The sequence below is a fragment of the Salvelinus fontinalis genome, chromosome 12 (genome assembly GCF_029448725.1).
Source record: "Salvelinus fontinalis isolate EN_2023a chromosome 12, ASM2944872v1, whole genome shotgun sequence".
NCBI lineage: Eukaryota > Metazoa > Chordata > Actinopteri > Salmoniformes > Salmonidae > Salvelinus > Salvelinus fontinalis.
The window spans coordinates 54,757,403-54,781,194 of NC_074676.1; the positions used below are offsets into that span (position 1 = coordinate 54,757,403).

Here is a 23,792-nt window from a genome sequence, read left to right on the forward strand (position 1 = left end):
GGATGGGCAATGGGGTTGGAGGCCAGGGATGGGCAATAGGGTTGGAGGCCAGGGTTGGAGGCCAGTGATGGGCAATAGGGTTGGAGGCCAGGGATGGGCAATAGGGTTGGAGGCCAGGGATGTGCAATAGGGTTGGAGGCCAGGGATGTGCAATAGGGGTGGAGGCCAGGGACGGGCAATAGGGTTGGAGGCCAGGAATGGGCAATAGGGTTGGAGGTCAGGGATGGGCAATAGGGTTGTAGGCCAGGGATGGGCAATCGGGTTGGAGGCCAGGGATGGACAATAGGGTTGGAGGCCAGGGTTGTAGGCCAGGGATGGGCAATAGGGTTGGAGGCCAGGGATGGGCAATCGGGTTGGAGGCCAGGGATGGGCAATAGGGTTGTAGGCCAGGGATGGGCAATAGAGTTGGAGGCCACGGATGGGCAATATGGCAGGAGGCCAGGGATGGGCAATAGGGTTGTAGGCCAGGGATGGGCAATAGAGTTGTAGGCCAGGGATGGGCAATAGGGTTGGAGGCCAGGGATGGGCAATAGGGTTGGAGGCCAGGGATGGGCAATAGGGTTGTAGGCCAGGGATTGGCAATAGGGTTGGAGGCCAGGGATGGGCCATAGGGTTGTAGGCCAGGGATGGGCAATAGGGTTGGAGGCCAGGGATGGGCAATAGGGTTGGAGGCCAGGGATGGGCAATAGGGTAGGAGGCCTGGGATGGGCAATAGGGTTGGAGGCCAGGGATGGGCAATAGGGTTGGAGGCCAGCGATGGGCAATAGGGTTGTAGGCCAGGGATGGGCAATAGGGTTGGAGGCCAGGGATGGGCTATAGGGTTGGAGGCCAGCGATGGGCAATAGGGTTGTAGGCCAGGGATGGGCAATAGGGTTGGAGGCCAGGGATGGGCAATAGGGTTGGAGGCCAGGGTTGTAGGCCAGGGATGGGCAATAGGGTTGTAGGCCAGGGATGGCCAATAGGGTTGGAGGCCAGGGATGGGCAATAGGGTTGTAGGCCAGGGATTGGCAATAGGGTTGTAGGCCAGGGATGGGCAATAGGGTTGGAGGCCAGGGATGGGCAATAGGGTTGGAGGCCAGGGATGGGCAATAGGGTTGTAGGCAAGGGATGGGCAATAGGGTTGGAGACCAGGGATGGGCAATAGGGTTGGAGGCCAGGGATGGGCAATAGGGTTGGAGGCAAGGGATGGACAATAGGGTTGTAGGCCAGGGATGGGCCATAGGGTTGTAGGCCAGGGATGGGCAATAGGGTTGGAGGCCAGGGATGGGCAATAGGGTTGGAGGCCAGGGATGGGCAATAGGGTAGGAGGCCTGGGATGGGCAATAGGGTTGGAGGCCAGGGATGGGCAATAGGGTTGGAGGCCAGCGATGGGCAATAGGGTTGTAGGCCAGGGATGGGCAATAGGGTTGGAGGCCAGGGATGGGCTATAGGGTTGGAGGCCAGCGATGGGCAATAGGGTTGGAGGCCAGGGATGGGCAATAGGGTTGTAGGCCAGGGATGGGCAATAGGGTTGGAGGCCAGGGATGGGCAATAGGGTTGGAGGCCAGGGATGGGCAATAGGGTTGTAGGCCAGGGATTGGCAATAGGGTTGGAGGCCAGGGATGGGCCATAGGGTTGTAGGCCAGGGATGGGCAATAGGGTTGGAGGCCAGGGATGGGCAATAGGGTTGGAGGCCAGGGATGGGCAATAGGGTAGGAGGCCTGGGATGGGCAATAGGGTTGGAGGCCAGGGATGGGCAATAGGGTTGGAGGCCAGCGATGGGCAATAGGGTTGTAGGCCAGGGATGGGCAATAGGGTTGGAGGCCAGGGATGGGCTATAGGGTTGGAGGCCAGCGATGGGCAATAGGGTTGTAGGCCAGGGATGGGCAATAGGGTTGGAGGCCAGGGATGGGCAATAGGGTTGGAGGCCAGGGTTGTAGGCCAGGGATGGGCAATAGGGTTGTAGGCCAGGGATGGGCAATAGGGTTGGAGGCCAGGAATGGGCAATAGGGTTGTAGGCCAGGGATTGGCAATAGGGTTGTAGGCCAGGGATGGGCAATAGGGTTGTAGGCCAGGGATGGGCAATAGGGTTGGAGGCCAGGGATGGGCAATAGGGTTGGAGGCCAGGGATGGGCAATAGGGTTGGAGGCCAGGGATGGGCAATAGGGTTGAAGGCAAGGGATGGGCAATAGGGTTGGAGGCCAGGGATGGGCAATAGGGTTGTAGGCCAGGGATGGGCAATAGGGTTGGAGGCCAGGGATGGGCAATAGGGTTGGAGGCCAGGGATGGGCAATAGGGTTGGAGGCCAGGGATGGGCAATAGGGTTGAAGGCAAGGGATGGGCAATAGGGTTGGAGGCCAGGGATGGGCAATAGGGTTGGAGGCCAGGGATGGGCAATAGGGTTGGAGGCAAGGGATGGACAATAGGGTTGGAGGCCAGGGTTGTAGGCCATTGATGGGCAATAGGCTTGTAGGCCAGGGATGGGCAATAGGGTTGGAGGCCAGGGATGGGCAATAGGGTTGGAGGCCAGGGATGGGCAATAGGGTTGGAGGCCATGGATGGGAAATAGGGTTGGAGGCCAGGGATGGGCAATAGGGTTGGAGGCCAGGGATGGGAAATAGGGTTGGAGGCCACAACATATCTGAACTCATCATAGTACCACAGTTGCATTTAAAAAAAAGTTATTTTTGTGCAATTCTACTCCTTTTGTCATGGGTTTAATAGCTAATTTCCTGCATTTCTACACATTTCTCAATAGGTTGGCGAGAAATGTTTGCCGTTTTTCAATATGATATCTAAGTGAGACTGACTAATAAAAATCAATGGGGGGGGGGGGGGGGGGGGCCCAGGGTCTAATTACTACAGGTTTAGATAGCTGGCCACTAGACTCATTTACTCCTCTAAAATATTATAGCTGACATGGGCTACTTGAGTGACTATCAGTGACTGATGTCATAAGAGAGACATTGTTATTAATGTACAGCCACGTTTCAAAATTGCACCCTGGGTATTCTACTTTTTACCTTGAGACACCTTGAGTTGCCCATCCCTGATCTATGCCTACTAAAAAAACGACAAAAAAATATAACCCACTATATGGAAAAGCTGGTTGAATCAATTTTGTTTCCATTTTATTTCAACCCCCCAAAAAATATATGTAATGACATTGAATAATTGAATTTGCAAAAAGTCATCAACGGACATTTCGGTTTTTTTTTTGCCAACTGTATACCTAAATCCAATGACATGGTGAAATTTTGTTGATGTAATTAATGTATTATTCACCTTAGTTGACAACTCAATCAAATGTAAATCAAAACTAGACTTAAAACTGAACTCTGTGGCCTGTGGGAAACGTTTCAATATGAAATCGTTTATCTCTTGACACAATCTCATCAATCCATAGATGAAATATGACGACTTATTATTTTGGACTGAGACGAATAATACTTTAACTTCTACGTAGGACAGTTTTGAACTCAAATAATACCGCGTCGGGCCGCGTGGCACTTCCATCCTGACGATGAAAAAAGTCCTGTTTGGGGAGAGGGAGGAGCGTGGGGGTCAGACCGTGTCAGTAGTGACGGCCCTGTGTCCCCTCCTCTCACCAACACCTCTCTCTGCGCACAATCTGCACAAATACGCTGCTTTTTAAACACATGGCCAATGGATTTTGCCACGACATCGCAACGGCAAAGTCGATCCATGTGTTCTACAACTCACCGACTGAACGGTTATTCACAACTATGCCCAAACTTTCCGAAGCATCTCTAAACGGCAAATGAAAAAAAAAAAGTTAATATTATAATGCTTTCGTGTACCCAAAGAGGAAAATACGGGAAATCGAGGAGATGATAGTAAAGAAGAAATTAGCGTGAAAACAGACAATAATACAATGTCCATTCTGAAGGTATGGAGCTCTATGATTACATAGGCTATTTCTATGTTTGAAAAACGCAAAAGAAAGGAAAAGTTTGGGAGAGTTTGAGGCAAACTATGGCGCGAGAGAAGATTGGAGAAACCGAAGTGGTCAAAGTGAAGAAACAGAGGAAGAAAACCAAGAAGGAACACAAAACACGGACTGTGCATTCTAACATTTTATATGATCGAACCAAAGGCGAGGACAACCCAAATAGACACTATTCAGACAACAAGATTAAAACCACAAAATACACCCTTCTCTCTTTTCTACCGAAGAATCTGTTCGAGCAGTTCCATAGGTTTGCCAACGTATACTTCGTGTTCATCGCTCTGCTCAATTTTGTTCCAGTTTGTAATGCTTTCCAACCACAGCTGGCCCTGGCACCAGTGGTGTTCATCCTGTCGGTCACTGCCATCAAAGACCTTTGGGAGGATTACAGAAGACACAGATCCGATAAAGAAATCAACCACATGGATTGTTTGATCTATAGCAGGTACAGTGTTTATCCTATGGATTATATACGCTGTGTTCAATATGTAGCCTATACGCTGTGTTCAATAAGTAGCCTATACGCCGTGTTCAATAAGTAGCCTATACGCTGTGTTCAATATGTAGCCTATACGCTGTGTTCAATATGTAGCCTATACGCCGTGTTCAATAAGTAGCCTATACGCCGTGTTCAATAAGTAGCCTATACGCTGTGTTCAATAAGTAGCCTATACGCTGTGTTCAATAAGTAGCCTATACGCCGTGTTCAATAAGTAGCCTATACGCTGTGTTCAATATGTAGCCTATACGCTGTGTTCAATATGTAGCCTATACGCTGTGTTCAATAAGTAGCCTATACGCTGTGTTCAATATGTAGCCTATACGCTGTGTTCAATAAGTAGCCTATACGCCGTGTTCAATAAGTAGCCTATACGCTTGTGTTCAATAAGTAGCCTATACGCTGTGTTCAATATGTAGCCTATACGCTGTGTTCAATAAGTAGCCTATACGCCGTGTTCAATAAGTAGCCTATACGCTGTGTTCAATATGTAGCCTATACGCTGTGTTCAATATGTAGCCTATACGCTGTGTTCAATAAGTAGCCTATACGCTGTGTTCAATAAGTAGCCTATACGCTGTGTTCAATATGTAGCCTATACGCTGTGTTCAATAAGTAGCCTATACGCTGTGTTCAATATGTAGCCTATACGCTGTGTTCAATATGTAGCCTATACGCTGTGTTCAATAAGTAGCCTATACGCTGTGTTCAATAAGTAGCCTATACGCTGTGTTCAATAAGTAGCCTATACGCTGTGTTCAATATGTAGCCTATACGCTGTGTTCAATATGTAGCCTATACGCTGTGTTCAATATGTAGCCTATACGCTTGTGTTCAATATGTAGCCTATACGCTGTGTTCAATAAGTAGCCTATACGCTGTGTTCAATAAGTAGCCTATACGCTGTGTTCAATATGTAGCCTATACGCTGTGTTCAATAAGTAGCCTATACGCTGTGTTCAATATGTAGCCTATACGCTGTGTTCAATATGTAGCCTATACGCTGTGTTCAATATGTAGCCTATACGCTGTGTTCAATAAGTAGCCTATACGCTGTGTTCAATATGTAGCCTATACGCTTGTGTTCAATAAGTAGCCTATACGCCGTGTTCAATAAGTAGCCTATACGCTGTGTTCAATAAGTAGCCTATACGCTGTGTTCAATAAGTAGCCTATACGCTGTGTTCAATAAGTAGCCTATACGCTGTGTTCAATAAGTAGCCTATACGCCGTGTTCAATAAGTAGCCTATACGCCGTGTTCAATAAGTAGCCTATACGCCGTGTTCAATAAGTAGCCTATACGCCGTGTTCAATAAGTAGCCTATACGCCGTGTTCAATAAGTAGCCTATACGCCGTGTTCAATAAGTAGCCTATACGCCGTGTTCAATATGTAGCCTATACGCCGTGTTCAATATGTAGCCTATACGCCGTGTTCAATAAGTAGCCTATACGCTGTGTTCAATAAGTAGCCTATACGCTGTGTTCAATAAGTAGCCTATACGCTGTGTTCAATATGTAGCCTATACGCTGTGTTCAATAAGTAGCCTATACGCTGTGTTCAATATGTAGCCTATACGCTGTGTTCAATATGTAGCCTATACGCTGTGTTCAATATGTAGCCTATACGCTGTGTTCAATAAGTAGCCTATACGCTGTGTTCAATAAGTAGCCTATACGCTGTGTTCAATATGTAGCCTATACGCTGTGTTCAATATGTAGCCTATACGCTGTGTTCAATATGTAGCCTATACGCTGTGTTCAATATGTAGCCTATACGCTGTGTTCAATAAGTAGCCTATACGCTGTGTTCAATAAGTAGCCTATACGCTGTGTTCAATAAGTAGCCTATACGCTGTGTTCAATATGTAGCCTATACGCTGTGTTCAATAAGTAGCCTATATGCCGTGTTCAATAAGTAGCCTATACGCCGTGTTCAATAAGAAGCCTATACGCCGTGTTCAATAAGTAGCCTATACGCCGTGTTCAATAAGTAGCCTATACGCCGTGTTCAATAAGTAGCCTATACGCCGTGTTCAATAAGTAGCCTATACGCCGTGTTCAATGAGTAGCCTATACGCCGTGTTCAATGAGTAGCCTATACGCCGTGTTCAATGAGTAGCCTATACGCCGTGTTCAATGAGTAGCCTATACGCTTGTGTTCAATAAGTAGCCTATACGCTTGTGTTCAATAAGTAGCCTATACGCCGTGTTCAATAAGTAGCCTATACGCCGTGTTCAATAAGTAGCCTATACGCCGTGTTCAATAAGTAGCCTATACGCCGTGTTCAATAAGTAGCCTATACGCCGTGTTCAATAAGTAGCCTATACGCCGTGTTCAATAAGTAGCCTATACGCCGTGTTCAATAAGTAGCCTATACGCCGTGTTCAATAAGTAGCCTTCTTTAGGGTACAAGGCTGCCACAGAAGATGTATTGGTGTGCCGGTGGTGTTTTGTTGAGTAAAAAAGTATATTTCAAACAAACGGATACAGTTACTGCTACTGTTGCACCTTTTTTGTAATGTACATTTCTATATATTGTATATTATTTTACAGCTGAGTTTTAAGGCCCATGGCAGAGTCTTCATCACTACAGCAACATTCAAGACTATGTAGCTAACTTTATACCATAAACGTATTTTGTTAAAATTGTACTTCCTAAATAAGCATAATGGTGTTGAACTACCCTCAGGTCCTCAAGCTTACAGGGAAATTAGTGCTTTTGGGAGCCATCCCAGGTAGCAATGAGGAATTGGCCCAGATCCACTGTGTTAGCTGGGAGAGGGGAGTAGAAGGTTTCGTGGCTGTTGTGTAAGACATAGACATAGTCTATTGGCAACACTTGATGTCTAGGCTATAGTATCAGTTTTATGTGTTTTCATTTTCTACTTTTAGGAAGGACAGTTCCTTCAGGAAGTATTCTCACCCCTTGACCTTTAACACATGTTGTTGTGATACAAACTGAATTTAAAAACAGCGATTTCACCATGAGGCCAATGGTGACTTTAAAACAGTTACAGAGTTTAATGGCTGTGACGGGAGAAAACTGAGGATGGATCAACAACATTGTAGTTACTCCACAATACTAACCTGAATGACAGAGTGAAAAGAAGGAAACCTGTACAGAAAATAAATATTCCCAAACATGCATCCTGTTTGCAATAAGGCACTAAAGTAAAACTGTAAATTAAATAAATGGTGTAACTTATAATGGCCAATTTGGATGCAATCAATTTAGCTTTGTTTCTCAGATCAAATCATATTTTTGGGCCAATTAATATTGTGTGTGATTAACACATTTCTGTTATCGTGTGTGTGACCACAGATTATCCATTATATTTTTGACCAGATACTCAAGTGTCTAATAATGAAAATAAATTTATTCAAAGGTGGAAGGCAGTTCATTTGAATACCAGTCTCTCTATCTAATCCACTCCCTGTCCTACTGCCAGTCTCTTTAGCTAATACACTCCCTGTCCTACTGCCAGTCTCTATCTAATACATTCCCTGTCCTACTGACAGTCTCTCTATCTAATCCACTCCCTGTCCTACTGCCAGTCTCTCTATCTAATCCACTCCCTGTCCTACTGCCAGTCTCTCTATCTAATCCACTCCCTGTCCTACTGCCAGTCTCTATCTAATCCACTCCCGGTCCTACTGCCAGTCTCTTTATCGAATCCACTGCCGGTCCTACTGCCAGTCTCTCTATCTAATCCACTCCCTGTCCTACTGCCAGTCTCTCTATCTAATCCACTCCCTGTCCTACTGCCAGTCTCTCTATCTAATCCACTCCCTGTCCTACTGCCAGTCTCTATCTAATCCACTCCCTGTCCTACTGCCAGTCTCTATCTAATCCACTCCCTGTCCTACTGCCAGTCTCTATCTAATCCACTCCCTGTCCTACTGCCAGTCTCTATCTAATCCACTCCCTGTCCTACTGCCAGTCTCTCTAGCTAATCCACTCCCTGTCCTACTGCCAGTCTCTATCTAATCCACTCCCTGTCCTACTACCAGTCTCTATCTAATCCACTGCCGGTCCTACTGCCAGTCTCTAGCTAATCCACTCCCTGTCCTACTGCCAGTCTCTCTATCTAATCCACTCCCTGTCCTACTGCCAGTCTCTCTATCTAATCCACTCCCTGTCCTACTGCCAGTCTCTATCTAATCCACTCCCTGTCCTACTGCCAGTCTCTATCTAATCCACTCCCTGTCCTACTGCCAGTCTCTATCTAATCCACTCCCTGTCCTACTGCCAGTCTCTATCTAATCCACTCCCTGTCCTACTGCCAGTCTCTCTAGCTAATCCACTCCCTGTCCTACTGCCAGTCTCTATCTAATCCACTCCCTGTCCTACTGCCATCTCTATCTAATCCACTCCCTGTCCTACTGCCATCTCTATCTAATCCACTCCCTGTCCTACTGCCAGTCTCTATCTAATCCACTTCCTGTCCTACTGCCAGTCTCTATCTAATCCACTCCCTGTCCTACTGCCAGTCTCTATCTAATCCACTCCCTGTCCTACTGCCAGTCTCTCTATCTAATCCACTCCCTGTCCTACTGCCAGTCTCTCTATCTAATCCACTCCCTGTCCTACTGCCAGTCTCTATATCTAATCCACTCCCTGTCCTACTGCCAGTCTCTCTATCTAATCCACTCCCTGTCCTACTGCCAGTCTCTCTATCTAATCCACTCCCTGTCCTACTACCAGTCTCTATCTAATCCACTCCCTGTCCTACTGTCAGTCTCTAGCTAATCCACTCCCTGTCCTACTGTCAGTCTCTATCTAATCCACTCCCTTTCCTACTGCCAGTCTAATCCACTCCCTGTCCTACTGCCAGTCTCTATCTAATCTACTCCCTGTCCTACTGCCAGTCTCTATCTAATCCACTCCCTGTCCTACTGCCAGTCTAATCCACTCCCTGTCCTACTGCCAGTCTCTCTCTAATCCACTCCCTGTCCTACTGCCATCTCTATCTAATCCACTCCCTGTCCTACTGCCAGTCTCTCTATCTAATCCACTCCCTGTCCTACTGCCAGTCTCTCTATCTAATCCACTCCCTGTCCTACTGCCAGTCTCTATCTAATCCACTCCCTGTCCTACTGCCAGTCTCTATCTAATCCACTCCCTGTCCTACTGCCAGTCTCTATCTAATCCACTCCCTGTCCTACTACCAGTCTCTATCTAATCCACTCCCTGTCCTACTGTCAGTCTCTAGCTAATCCACTCCCTGTCCTACTGTCAGTCTCTATCTAATCCACTCCCTGTCCTACTACCAGTCTCTATCTAATCCACTCCCTGTCCTACTGTCAGTCTCTAGCTAATCCACTCCCTGTCCTACTGTCAGTCTCTATCTAATCCACTCCCTGTCCTACTGCCAGTCTCTATCTAATCCACTCCCTGTCCTACTGCCAGTCTAATCCACTCCCTGTCCTACTGCCAGTCTCTATCTAATCCACTCCCTGTCCTACTGCCAGTCTCTATCTAATCCACTCCCTGTCCTACTGCCAGTCTAATCCACTCCCTGTTCTACTGCCAGTCTCTATCTAATCCACTCCCTGTCCTACTGCCAGTCTCTATCTAATCCACTCCCTGTCCTACTGCCAGTCTAATCCACTCCCTGTCCTACTGCCAGTCTCTATCTAATCCACTCCCTGTCCTACTGCCAGTCTAATCCACTCCCTGTCCTACTGCCAGTCTCTATCTAATCCACTCCCTGTCCTACTGCCAGTCTAATCCACTCCCTGTCCTACTGCCAGTCTCTATCTAATCCACTCCCTGTCCTACTGCCAGTCTAATCCACTCCCTGTCCTACTGCCAGTCTCTATCTAATCCACTCCCTGTCCTACTGCCAGTCTAATCCACTCCCTGTCCTACTGCCAGTCTCTCTATCTAATCCACTCCCTGTCCTACTGCCAGTCTCTCTATCTAATCCACTCCCTGTCCTACTGCCAGAATGTCATGTCCTACCTATCAGTACACTCATAACAACCTAGGCAATAGACAACATTTATATTAGATCAAATAAGCCACATGTAGCAAATAAACAATGACATTTTTTTTGTTAACTGAATTCGACCGTCTCTTATTGACCTCCACACAACTCCCTGCTTGGTGAGCCAGCTGCTGGAGAAGACAGATTTTGGACCCAGTTATCCCTCTCGCTCCGCCTCTTCCTCTATGGTGTGACTCACAAAATCTCTATAGCAAGACGCATCATTCACCCGAGGTTCGTCAAAATCAGGCCAGCGTTAACTGAGATCGAGTGTGACTAACGTACAAAAGACGGAACAGACGGAGTCCGATCTACATTCCCCCTCCTGATTTCATCATGGGGGACAAAATAATGTTACTGTAATGCCAATCTGATTCATTTTTCTGTTGAACTACCTTTGACATAAACGATTTACTGTAGGGTTACGGCCCTATGGACTGTAGGGTTACGGCCCCGGGGACTGTAGGGTTACGGCCCTATGGACCGTAGGGTTACGGCCCCGGGGACCGTAGGGTTACGGCCCCGTGGACCGTAGGGTTTCGGCCCCGGGGACCGTAGGGTTTCGGCCCCGGGGACCGTAGGGTTTCGGCCCCGCGGACCGTAGGGTTACGGCCCCGCGGACCGTAGGGTTACGGCCCCGCGGACCGTAGGGTTACGGCCCCGGGGACCGTAGGGTTACGGCCCCGGGGACCGTAGGGTTACGGCCCCGGGGACCGTAGGGTTACGGCCCCGGGGACCGTAGGGTTACGGCCCCGGGGACCGTAGGGTTACGGCCCCGGGGACCGTAGGGTTACGGCCCCGGGGACCGTAGGGTCACGGAGGGTCACGGCCCCGGGGACCGTAGGGTTTCGGCCCCGGGGACCGTAGGGTTTCGGCCCCGGGGACCGTAGGGTTTCGGCCCCGGGGACCGTAGGGTTTCGGCCCCGGGGACCGTAGGGTTTCGGCCCCGTGGACCGTAGGGTTACGGCCCCGGGGACCGTAGGGTTACGGCCCTATGGACTGTAGGGTTACGCCCCCGGGGACTGTAGGGTTACGGCCCCGGGGACTGTCGGGTTACGGCCCCGGGGACTGTCGGGTTACGGCCCAAATGGCACTACTTTTGACCAGGGTGCCATTTGGGACGCAATCTAGGCCTGATATCCATCTCTCAACACCATCACTGGGAAGTTAGTTATTCAACCATTGATTTCCTTGAAAGGTTTCATATGCTGATGTTATCATTTTTATTTCCCTGACTCCCTGTGCTGTCTAGAGAGCCTGTATTTCCCGAATGAAAAGCATCACTGTGGGTCCGGCTGGTATAGGCCATGGTCCACAGGAATCAAAAGGAGCAGTGTTTTTAAGGTCTCTAGTTGACCTGTTCTCAACCTTGGACGTAATTGGGTTTTTGCTCTGTGACTCCTGCTACTGTGGTGCTAAAGATGGTTCTGAAACATCTCACTGTGAGATTGTGGATCGTTTTAGGGACGGCCTCCCCGGGGCCCTGGTTAAACTGTGCCTCCCCGGGGCCCTGGTTAAACATTGTTCATCTTGGACCAGGAATATCTGACTCAATGGAAAACAGCCAATATTGTGCAAAATTTCAGGCGACACTTAGAGATAATCTAGGGATGGTGATTTCCCAGGGCCAGATCTCAATGGGACTCCCTACTAAAATAATGTTTAAATAATAGAAGTCTATAGCCCTGGATTATCAGTATTTATTAATGGAAAATCTCCATTCAAAGTGTTTTAAATCGAGGACTAGGCTTAATCTGTGTAACAGGCCCATATTTAAAGAAATAATATTGATGGTGATTTCAATAGCAGGTGGTTGGATTATGGTACTTTTGATTCCCTTTATGACATAACTGTAAATCTAAATGGATAAAAAGCATTACCTAAATTATCATATTTATCTTTTGCGATAATTAGTGATTTCTTTAACTGTAAATCCCCTCTTCCCTGTAACGCACAGCGTTGAGATTGCCTGCAATGACAACAAGCTCAGTCTGATGATGCTGTGACACACCGCCCCAGACCATGACGGACCCTCCACCTCCAAATCGATCCAGAGTACAGGCCTCGGTGTAACGCTCATTCCTTCGATGATAAACACGAATCCGACCATCACCCCTGGTGAGACAAAATCGCGACTCGTCAGTGAAGAACACTTTTTGCCAGTCCTGTCTGGTCCAGCGACGGAGGGTTTGTGGCCATAGGAGACATTGTTGCCGGTGATGTCTGGTGAGGACCTGCCTTACAACAGGCCTACAAGCCCTCTGTCCACAATAGGCTGAAAGAGGCTGGACTCTGTGAGCACTGATGGAGGGATTGTGTGTTCCTGGTGTAACTCGGGCAGTTGTTGCCATCTTGTACCTGTCCCGCAGGTGTGATGTTTGGATGTACCGATCCTGTGCAGGTGTTGTTACACGTGGTCTGCCACTGCGAGGACGATCAGCTGTCCGTCCTGTCTCCCTGTAGCGCTGTCTTAGGCGTCTCACAGTACGGACATTACAATTTATTGCCCTGGCCACATCTGCAGTCCTCATGCCTCCTTGCAGCATGCCTAAGCACGTTCACACAGATGAACAGGGACCCTGGGCATCTTTATTTGTGTGTTTTTCAGTGTCAGTAGAAAGGCCTCTTTAGTGTCCTAAGTTTTCATAACTGTGACCTTAATTGCCTTACCGTCTATAAGCTGTTAGTGTCTTAACGACCGTTCCACAGGTGCATGTTCATTAATTGTTTATGGTTCATTGAAGAAGCATGGGATGTGCATGTGTTTAAACCCTTTACAATGAAGATCTTTGGATTTTTACGGTGTATTTTTGAAAGACAGGGTCTTGAAAATGGGACGTTTCTTTTTTTTGCTGAGTTTAGCTTAAAGTGAATGTTCCCTCGTTAGATTTTAGTTCATCTCGCTCTGGCTAACATTACTGTTTATCTTGTTGTTGTCGATGTGCGTAACTGAGGGAGAGAGAGCCTACCTTTTCCTGGTTGTTTGATCAATAGGACTGTAAAGTTCCCACATGTAAGAGGACTCCCGTGATGTTTACATATTTACAGAAATCCATTCAGGTGTATTTTGTGGCTTTTGCCAATGTATTCTAATGATCTAAAATCGCAGTCCAGTTCAAAGTGAATGATGACAGGCCCTACTGCCTGTAAACACACAGTCCAGTTCAAAGTGAATGATGGCAGGTCCTACTGCCTGTAAACACACAGTCCAGTTCAAAGTGAATGATGGCAGGTCCTACTGCCTGTAAACACACAGTCCAGTTCATAGTGAATGATGACAGGCCCTACTGCCTGTAAACACACAGTCCAGTTCATAGTGAATGATGGCAGGTCCTACTGCCTGTAAACACACAGTCCAGTTCATAGTGAATGATGACAGGCCCTACTGCCTGTAAACACACAGTCCAGTTCATAGTGAATGATGACAGGCCCTACTGCCTGTAAACACACAGTCCAGTTCATAGTGAATGATGACAGGCCCTACTGCCTGTAAACACACAGTCCAGTTCATAGTGAATGATGACAGGCCCTACTGCCTGTAAACACACAGTCCAGTTCATAGTGAATGATGACAGGTCCTACTGCCTGTAAACACACAGTCCAGTTCATAGTGAATGATGGCATGCCCTACTGCCTGTAAACACACAGTCCAGTTCAAAGTGAATGATGACAGGCCCTACTGCCTGTAAACACACAGTCCAGTTCATAGTGAATGATGGCAGGTCCTACTGCCTGTAAACACACAGTCCAGTTCATAGTGAATGATGACAGGTCCTACTGTCTGTAAACACACAGTCCAGTTCATAGTGAATGATGACAGGCCCTACTGCCTGTAAACACACAGTCCAGTTCATAGTGAATGATGACAGGCCCAACTGCCTGTAAACACACAGTCCAGTTCATAGTGAATGATGGCAGGCCCGTGTGGCAAATGGCTTGTTTGTATAAAGGTCTACTGTATCTCTGATTGGCCATAGCGCATCTGTCTGTGTAGACTCGGGTCCTGGACAAGACAAATGGTTTTATTCGGGTTTATTTACTGCAGTGTCTAATAACTGTCCAAACGCACAGCCGCTTTCTCACTCTATATTGCGATAGAATTTTCACAAATGCCTTACTATACGTCATTCCCAAACATTCTATGAATTTATGAAAGTGGTCGCTTGTCAGAAAAGGAAGTGTAATATTCTTCTTGGGGGAAGATATGAACAGATTTCAGGTTGCTAAAACAATGTTCCATTAACTTTACAGTGTAGCCACAAGTCCAGAATGATCAAACATATATATTTACCAAGGATGGGTTGGAGGAATGGACAGTGCACACCTGTCAGAGAATGTATCTCCTCTTCCCTTACTGCTGGGATGTTTCTCCTCTTCCCTTACCCCCGGGATGTTTCTCCTCTTCCCTTACCCCCGGGATGTTTCTCCTCTTCCCTTACCCCCGGGATGTTTCTCCTCTTCCCTTACCGCCGGGATGTTTCTCCTCTTCCCTTACCCCCGGGATGTTTCTCCTCTTCCCTTACCCCCGGGATGTTTCTCCTCTTCCCTTACCGCCGGGATGTTTCTCATCTTCCCTTACTGCCGGGATGTTTCTCCTCTTCCCTTACTGCCGGGATGTTTCTCCTCTTCCCTTACCGCCGGGATGTTTCTCCTCTTCCCTTACTGCCGGGATGTTTCTCCTCTTCCCTTACTGCTGGGATGTTTCTCATCTTCCCTTACCCCCGGGATGTTTCTCCTCTTCCCTTACCCCCGGGATGTTTCTCCTCTTCCCTTACCCCCGGGATGTATCTCCTCTTCCCTTACCCCCGGGATGTTTCTCATCTTCCCTTACCGCCGGGATGTTTCTCATCTTCCCTTACCGCCGGGATGTTTCTCCTCTTCCCTTACCCCCGGGATGTTTCTCATCTTCCCTTACCCCCGGGATGTTTCTCCTCTTCCCTTACCCCCGGGATGTTTCTCCTCTTTCTTTACCCCCGGGATGTTTCTCCTCTTCCCTTACCCCCGGGATGTTTCTCATCTTCCCTTACTGCTGGGATGTTTCTCCTCTTTCTTTACCCCCGGGATGTTTCTCCTCTTCCCTTACCCCCGGGATGTTTCTCCTCTTCCCTTACCCCCGGGATGTTTCTCATCTTCCCTTACCGCCGGGATGTTTCTCCTCTTCCCTTACTGCCCGGGATGTATTTCTTCCCTCATAACTTCAGATTGACCTGGCTGAGTGTTTTTGCTTGTCAGACACCTGGTTCTTGATAAAAGCCAATGGAAACTAGAGATGCTCGGGACCAGTCACGGACTTGGCTTAGACTTGATCGTATATCAAAACACCGTCGGTTTCCCAGACACAGATTAAGCCAACAGGTTTTGATTTAGACCTTCCTAATATTGAGTTGCACCCCCCCCCCCCCCCCCCCCCCCTCCCCTTTGCCGTCAGAACAGCCTCAATTCTTCGGGACATGGACTCTACAAGGTGTTGAAAGCGTTCCACAGGGAAGCTGGTCCATGTTGACTCCAATGCTTCCCACAGTTGTGTCAAGTTGGCTGGATGTCCTTTTGGGTGGTGGACCATTCTTGATGCACGCCAGGAAACTGTTGAGTGTGAAAAACCCCAGCAGCGTTGCAGTTCTTGACACGCATAAACCGGTCTACCTGGCACCTACTACCATACCCCGTTCAAAGGCACGTAAATATTTTGTCTTGCCAATTCACTCTCTGAATGACACACATACACAATCCATGACTCAATTGTCTCAAGGCTTTAAAAAATCATCTTTAACCACCCGTCTCCTCCCCTTCATCTACACTGATTTTGAAATAGATTTAACAAGTGACATCAATAGGGGATCACCACTTTCACCTGGATTCACCTGGTCAGTCTGTTATGGAAAGAGCAGGTGTTCCTAATGTTTTGTACATAGCTACACAGACAATATTGCTCACACACCTAATACAGCAGGAATGAAGTCGAAGGAAGTCTTCACCATTGGGTCAGTACCATATGCCCCGTCTTTACCATTGGGTCAGTGCCATATGCCCAGTCTTTATCTTAATTTACACTGATTGAAGTGGATTTAACAAGTGAAATCAATAAGGGATCATATCTTTCACCTGGATTCACCTGGTCAGTCTGTGTCATGGAAAGAGCAGGTGTTCTTAATGTTTTGTATCCTACAGTATATACAGTGCATTCGGAAAGTATTCAGACCCCTTGACTTTTCCCACATTTTGTTACGTTACAGACTTATTCCAATACTGTATTAAATTATTTTTCTTATCAATCTACACACAATACTCCATAATGACAAGGCATAAAACAATAATATATATATATATATTTTTTTTTTGCAAATGTATAAAGAATATAAAAGAGAAATACCTTATTTACATAAGTATTCAGACCCTTTGCTATGAGACTTGAAATTGAGCTCAGGTGCATCTTGTTTCCATTGATCATCCTTGAGATGTTTCTACAACATTATTGGAGTCCACCTGTGGTAAATTAAAATGATTGGACATGATTTGTAAAGACACACACCTGCCTATATAAGGTCCCACAGTTGACAGTGCATGTCAGAGCAAAAACCAAGCCATGAGGTCGAAGGAATTGTCCGTAGAGCTCAGAGAGAGGATTGTGTCTAGGCACAGACCTGGGGAAGGCTACCAAAACATTTCTGCAGCATTGAAGGTCCCCAAGAATAGAATAAGGCTGTAACGTAACAAAATGTGGAAAAAGTCAAGGGGTCTGAATACTTTCTGAATGAACTGTATCTCCATATGTTAAAATTGTTCACGTCCATTGATTTTGTTGTTTACAAAGTGAGATTAAAATGGATTTCATTGTAATTTTTTTGTTAACGACAAAATACTCAGTGTAAGATTAAATTCTAACATTTAAAATAAAATGTATAAACACATCTTGATGAGATAAGTGTTCAACCACCTGACTTAATACATGTCAGAATCACCTTTTGGCAGCGATTACAGCTGTGAGTGTTTCTGGGTAAGTCTCTAAGAGCTGTGAGTCTTTCTGGGTAAGTCTCTAAGCTGTGAGTCTTTCTGGGTGAGTCTCTAAGAGCTGTGAGTCTTTCTGGGTAAGTCTCTAAGAGCTGTGAGTCTTTCTGGGTAAGTCTCTAAGAGCTATGAGTCTTTATGGGTAAGTCTCTAGGAGCTGTGAGTGTTTCTGGGTAAGTCTCTAAGAGCTGTGAGTGTTTCTGGGTAAGTCTCTAAGAGCTGTGAGTGTTTCTGGGTAAGTCTCTAAGAGCTGTGAGTGTTTCTGGGTAAATCTCTAAGAGCTGTGAGTCTTTCTGGGTAAGTCTCTAAGAGCTGTGAGGCTTTCTGGGTAAGTCTCTAAGAGCTGTGAGGCTTTCTGGGTAAGTCTCTTACAGCTGTGAGTCTTTCTGGGTAAGTCTCTAAGAGCTGTGAGTCTTTCTGGGTAAGTCTCTAAGAGCTGTGACTCTTTCTGGGTAAGTCTCTAAGAGCTGTGACTCTTTCTGGGTAAGTCTCTTACAGCTGTGACTCTTTCTGGGTAAGTCTCTAAGAGCTGTGAGTCTTTCTGGGTAAGTCTCTAAGAGCTGTGAGTCTTTCTGGGTAAGTCTCTAAGAGCTGTGAGTCTTTCTGGGTAAGTCTCTAAGAGCTGTGAGGCTTTCTGGGTAAGTCTCTAAGAGCTGTGAGTCTTTCTGGGTAAGTCTCTAAGAGCTGTGAGGCTTTCTGGGTAAGTCTCTAAGAGCTGTGAGGCTTTCTGGGTAAGTCTCTAAGAGCTGTGAGGCTTTCTGGGTAAGTCTCTAAGAGCTGTGAGGCTTTCTGGGTAAGTCTCTAAGAGCTGTGAGGCTTTCTGGGTAAGTCTCTAAGAGCTGTGAGGCTTTCTGGGTAAGTCTCTAAGAGCTGTGAGGCTTTCTGGGTAAGTCTCTAAGAGCTGTGAGGCTTTCTGGGTAAGTCTCTAAGAGCTGTGAGGCTTTCTGGGTAAGTCTCTAAGAGCTGTGAGGCTTTCTGGGTAAGTCTCTAAGAGCTGTGAGGCTTTCTGGGTAAGTCTCTAAGAGCTGTGAGGCTTTCTGGGTAAGTCTCTAAGAGCTGTGAGGCTTTCTGGGTAAGTCTCTAAGAGCTGTGAGGCTTTCTGGGTAAGTCTCTAAGAGCTGTGAGGCTTTCTGGGTAAGTCTCTAAGAGCTGTGAGGCTTTCTGGGTAAGTCTCTAAGAGCTGTGAGGCTTTCTGGGTAAGTCTCTAAGAGCTGTGAGGCTTTCTGGGTAAGTCTCTAAGAGCTGTGAGGCTTTCTGGGTAAGTCTCTAAGAGCTGTGAGGCTTTCTGGGTAAGTCTCTAAGAGCTGTGAGGCTTTCTGGGTAAGTCTCTAAGAGCTGTGAGGCTTTCTGGGTAAGTCTCTAAGAGCTGTGAGTGTTTCTGGGTGAGTCTCTTACAGCTGTGAGTCTTTCTGGGTACGTCTCTAAGAGCTGTGAGTCTTTCTGGGTGAGTCTCTAAGAGCTGTGAGTGTTTCTGGGTACGTCTCTAAGAGCTGTGAGTGTTTCTGGGTAAGTCTCTAAGAGCTGTGAGTCTTTCTGGGTAAGTCTCTAAGAGCTGTGAGTCTTTCTGGGTAAGTCTCTAAGAGCTGTGAGTGTTTCTGGGCAAGTCTCTAAGAGCTGTGAGTCTTTCTGGGTAAGTCTCTAAGAGCTGTGAGTCTTTCTGGGTACGTCTCTAACAGCTGTGAGTGTTTCTGGGTCTCTAAGAGCCTGGATTGTGCAACATTTGCCCATTTGTATTATTTTCTAAATTCTTCACGCTCTGTCAAGTTAGTTGTTGATCATTGCTAACCAACCGTTATGAAGGTTTGCCATAAGTTTTCAAGCAGATTTAAGTCAACTGTAACTAGGCCTCTCAGGAACATTCACTGTCTTCTTGGTAAGCAACTTCAGTGTAGATTTGACCTTGTGTTTTGTCCTGCTGAAAGGTGAATTTATCTCCCAGTGTCTGGTGGAAAGCAGACTGAACCAGGTTTTCCTCTAGGATTTTGCCTGTGCTTAGCTCCATTCTGTTTCTTTTTATCCTGAAAAACTCCCAAGTCCTTAACGATTACATGTATACCCATAACATGATGCAGCCACCACTATGCTTTAAATTATGTAGAGAGTGGTATTCAGTGACATGTTTGAGGCAAATCCAATATAACACAACACTTTGTATTCAGGACAATTCTTTGCAGTATTACTTTAGTGCCTTGTTGCAAACAGGATGCATGTTTTGGAATATTTTATATTCTGTACAGATTTATCAGTTAGGTTAGTATTGTGGAGTAACTACAATTTTATTTATATTTTATTAGACCTTTTATTTAACTAGGAACTTTTTGTTTTCAATGACGGCCTAGGAACAGTGAGTTAACTACCTTGTTCAGGGGCAGAACGACAGATTTGTACCTCGTCAGCTCGGGGATTCGATCCAGCAACCTTTCAGTTTTCTCCCATCACATCCATTAAACTCTATAACTGTTTTAAATTTACCATTGGCCTCATGGTGAAATCCCTGAGCGGTTTCCTTCTTCTCTGGCAACTGTGTTGAATCTGTGTTTGAAATTCACTGCTTGACTGAGGGACCTTACATATAATTGTATGTGTGGGGTACAGAGATGAGGTAGTTGTTCAACACTATTATGCAACTCATTATGTGACTTGTTCAGCACATTTTCACTCCTGATTTATTTATTGAGTAACACACTGACCGAATGCTCCCCAGCTGAGTTTAGAAAGACTACATCAGGATACCTAGTAGCTTTCCAGTGACAATAGAAATACCTGTGATTTCCTGTTGAGGTCCAGACTCCAAGCAGGTGTTGATGCATGACATTGTTACCCAATTCTGTGCTTTGTGTGGCTTTTTAGATCCGTTTTTATATAAACGTTCACAGTTATTACGAAACTGTTTTTGATTTGGTTTGTAATCATTTCCTGGCAGAGTTTGACATTCAGCCGGTTTTCCTTGGCTGGAGTTCAGAGACAGGAACAAGTTCCAGAGGAACAAGAATGCTGAATATTTTCTGCATATTTTGCCCAGTTTTCTTTTAAAATGCCCAAATGCAATGTTTTTTTTTATATCCATATCAAATACATGTTGGGTAACAATCAAGTATCTTATTGTAATAGATTTCCATTAAAATGGGGGGGAGGGAAATAGCTTTTTAGCAAGACTAGGAGTGCCTGGGAGTGGTCTGAGTGGGCTGGGGGAAAACCAAAAACGGTCTACTATTGTCAGTGTGGGTTTGGAACGCTGTTTGTTATTGGTCTATTTATCCATTTACAGCATGGTGATGTCACCATGAACAAACATCTCCCGCCCATGCCAAAAACCTGCTGATTACGAGGTCCTGTGTAGATTGTATTTTGAAACGGCAACTATCAGGAAATAACACTGATTAGAAAATAATCCCACTTGTACATTGTTAGTTTCATCAGTACGATTTATAAAACACAGGAAAAACACGTTTTTTGACCGGAACAGGGCCTTGAACCACTCTTCATGTTGAGTTGGTTTAAACGGGTTTTAAAATGACTTGACAGATGTACACGTCTACTGACGGTGTTAAACCAGGGAGACGCACGTCTCCATGTGTATCTACTGACGGTGTTAAACCAGGGAGACGTGTATCTACTGACGGTGTTAAACCAGGGAGACGTACATCTCCATGTGTATCTACTGACGGTGTTAAACCAGGGAGACGTACATCTCCATGTGTATCTACTGACGGTGTTAAACCAGGGAGACGTGTATCTACTGACGGTGTTAAACCAGGGTTCCTGGATATTGGTGTCCTGAAGGAGTCCATTCTGTGTACTTTTTACTGTTTACATTAACAATATCGACTTGTCTTGTCATTTTTATTTTTTATCTCCACTTGTATGCTGATGATACTGTTGTGTCTGCTATTAGACCCCAACGTTGACCAGACTCTATCTGAACTACAGTCTGTCTTCATTGTATTATGATACTGTTGTATCTGTATCACATTGACTCTGTACCGTAACACCCTGTATATAGTCTCCACATTGACTCTGTACCGTAATACCCCGTATATAGCCTCCACATTGACTCTGTACCGTAACACCCTGTATATAGCCTCCACATTGACTCTGTACCGGTACCCCCTGTATATAGTCTCTACATTGACTCTGTACCGGTACCCCCTGTATATAGCCTCCACATTGACTCTGTACCGTAATACCCCGTATATAGCCTCCACATTGACTCTGTACCGTAACACCCTGTATATAGCCTCCACATTGACTCTGTACCGGTACCCCCTGTATATAGCCTCCACATTGACTCTGTACCGTAATACCCCGTATATAGCCTCCACATTGACTCTGTACCGTAACACCCTGTATATAGCCTCCACATTGACTCTGTACCGGTACCCCCTGTATATAGCCTCCACATTGACTCTGTACCGTAACACCCTGTATATAGCCTCCACATTGACTCTGTACCGTAACACCCTGTATATAGCCTCCACATTGACTCTGTACCGTAACACCCTGTATATAGCCTCCACATTGACTCTGTACCGTAACACCCTGTATATAGCCTCCACATTGACTCTGTACCGTAACACCCTGTATATAGCCTCCACATTGACTCTGTACCGTAACACCCTGCATATAGCCTCCACATTGACTCTGTACCGGTACCCCCTGTATATAGCCTCCACATTGACTCTGTACCGTAACACCCTGTATATAGCCTCCACATTGACTCTGTACCGTAACACCCTGTATATAGCCTCCACATTGACTCTGTACCGTAACACCCTGTATATAGCCTCCACATTGACTCTGTACCGGTACCCCCTGTATATAGCCTCCACATTGACTCTGTACCGGTACCCCCTGTATATAGCCTCCACATTGACTCTGTACCGTAACACCCTGTATATAGCCTCCACATTGACTCTGTACCGTAACACCCTGTATATAGCCTCCACATTGACTCTGTACTGTAACACCCTGCATATAGCCTCCACATTGACTCTGTACCGTAACACCCTGCATATAGCCTCCACATTGACTCTGTACCGTTACACCCTGTATATAGTCTCCACATTGATTCTGTACCGTAACACCCTGTATATAGCCTCCACATTGACTCTGTACCGTAACACCCTGTATATAGCCTCCACATTGACTCTGTACCGGTACCCCCTGTATATAGGCTCCACATTGACTCTGTACCGGTACCCCCTGTATATAGCCTCCACATTGACTCTGTACCGGTACCCCCTGTATATAGCCTCCACATTGACTCTGTACCGGTACCCCCTGTATATAGCCTCCACATTGACTCTGTACCGGTACCCCCTGTATATAGCCTCCACATTGACTATGTACCGGTACCCCCTGTATATAGCCTCCACATTGACTCTGTACCGGTACCCCCTGTATATAGCCTCCACATTGACTCTGTACCGGTACCCCCTGTATATAGCCTCCACATTGACTCTGTACCGGTACCCCCTGTATATAGCCTCCACATTGACTCTGTACCGGTACCCCCTGTATATAGCCTCCACATTGACTCTGTACCGGTACCCCCTGTATATAGCCTCCACATTGACTCTGTACCGGTACCCCCTGTATATAGCCTCCACATTGACTCTGTACCGGTACCCCCGGTATATAGCCTCCACACTGACTCTGTACCGTAATACCCTGTATATAGCCTCCACGTTGACTCTGTACCGTAATACCATGTATATAGCCTCCACATTGACTCTGTACCGTAATACCCTGTATATAGTCTCCACATTGACTCTGTACCGGCACCCCCTGTATATAGCCTCCACATTGACTCTGTACCGGTACCCCCTGTATATAGTCTCCACATTGACTCTGTACCGGTACACCCTGTATATAGTCTCCACATTGACTCTGTACCGGTACCCCCTGTATATAGCCTCCACATTGACTCTGTACCGTAATACCCTGTATATAGCCTCCACATTGACTCTGTGCCGTAATACCCTGTATATAGCCTCCACATTGACTCTGTACCGTAATACCCTGTATATAGCCTCCACATTGACTCTGGACCGGTACCCCCTGTATATAGTCTCCACATTGACTCTGTACCGTAATACCCTGTATATAGCCTCCACATTGACTCTGTACCGTAACACCCTGTATATAGCCTCCACATTGACTCTGTACCGTAATACCATGTATATAGCCTCCACATTGACTCTGTACCGGTACCCCCTGTATATAGCCTCCACATTGACTCTGTACCGTAATACCCTGTATATAGCCTCCACATTGACTCTGTGCCGTAATACCCTGTATATAGCCTCCACATTGACTCTGTACCGTAATACCCTGTATATAGCCT

General features: G+C 46.4%; 1 protein-coding gene across 1 annotated transcript in view; it reads left to right on the forward strand.

The window, feature by feature from the left end:
- Positions 1 to 3,661: 3,661 nt before the first annotated feature.
- atp10a (ATPase phospholipid transporting 10A) overlaps positions 3,662 to 23,792 on the forward strand; it is a 225,889-nt gene continuing 205,758 nt past the window's right edge. Inside the window, exon 1 of the mRNA XM_055941116.1 lies at positions 3,662 to 4,394. Coding sequence (XP_055797091.1) covers positions 3,976 to 4,394 — 419 coding nt within the window. The 5' untranslated portion in view covers positions 3,662 to 3,975. The remainder of the gene's footprint in view (positions 4,395 to 23,792) is intronic.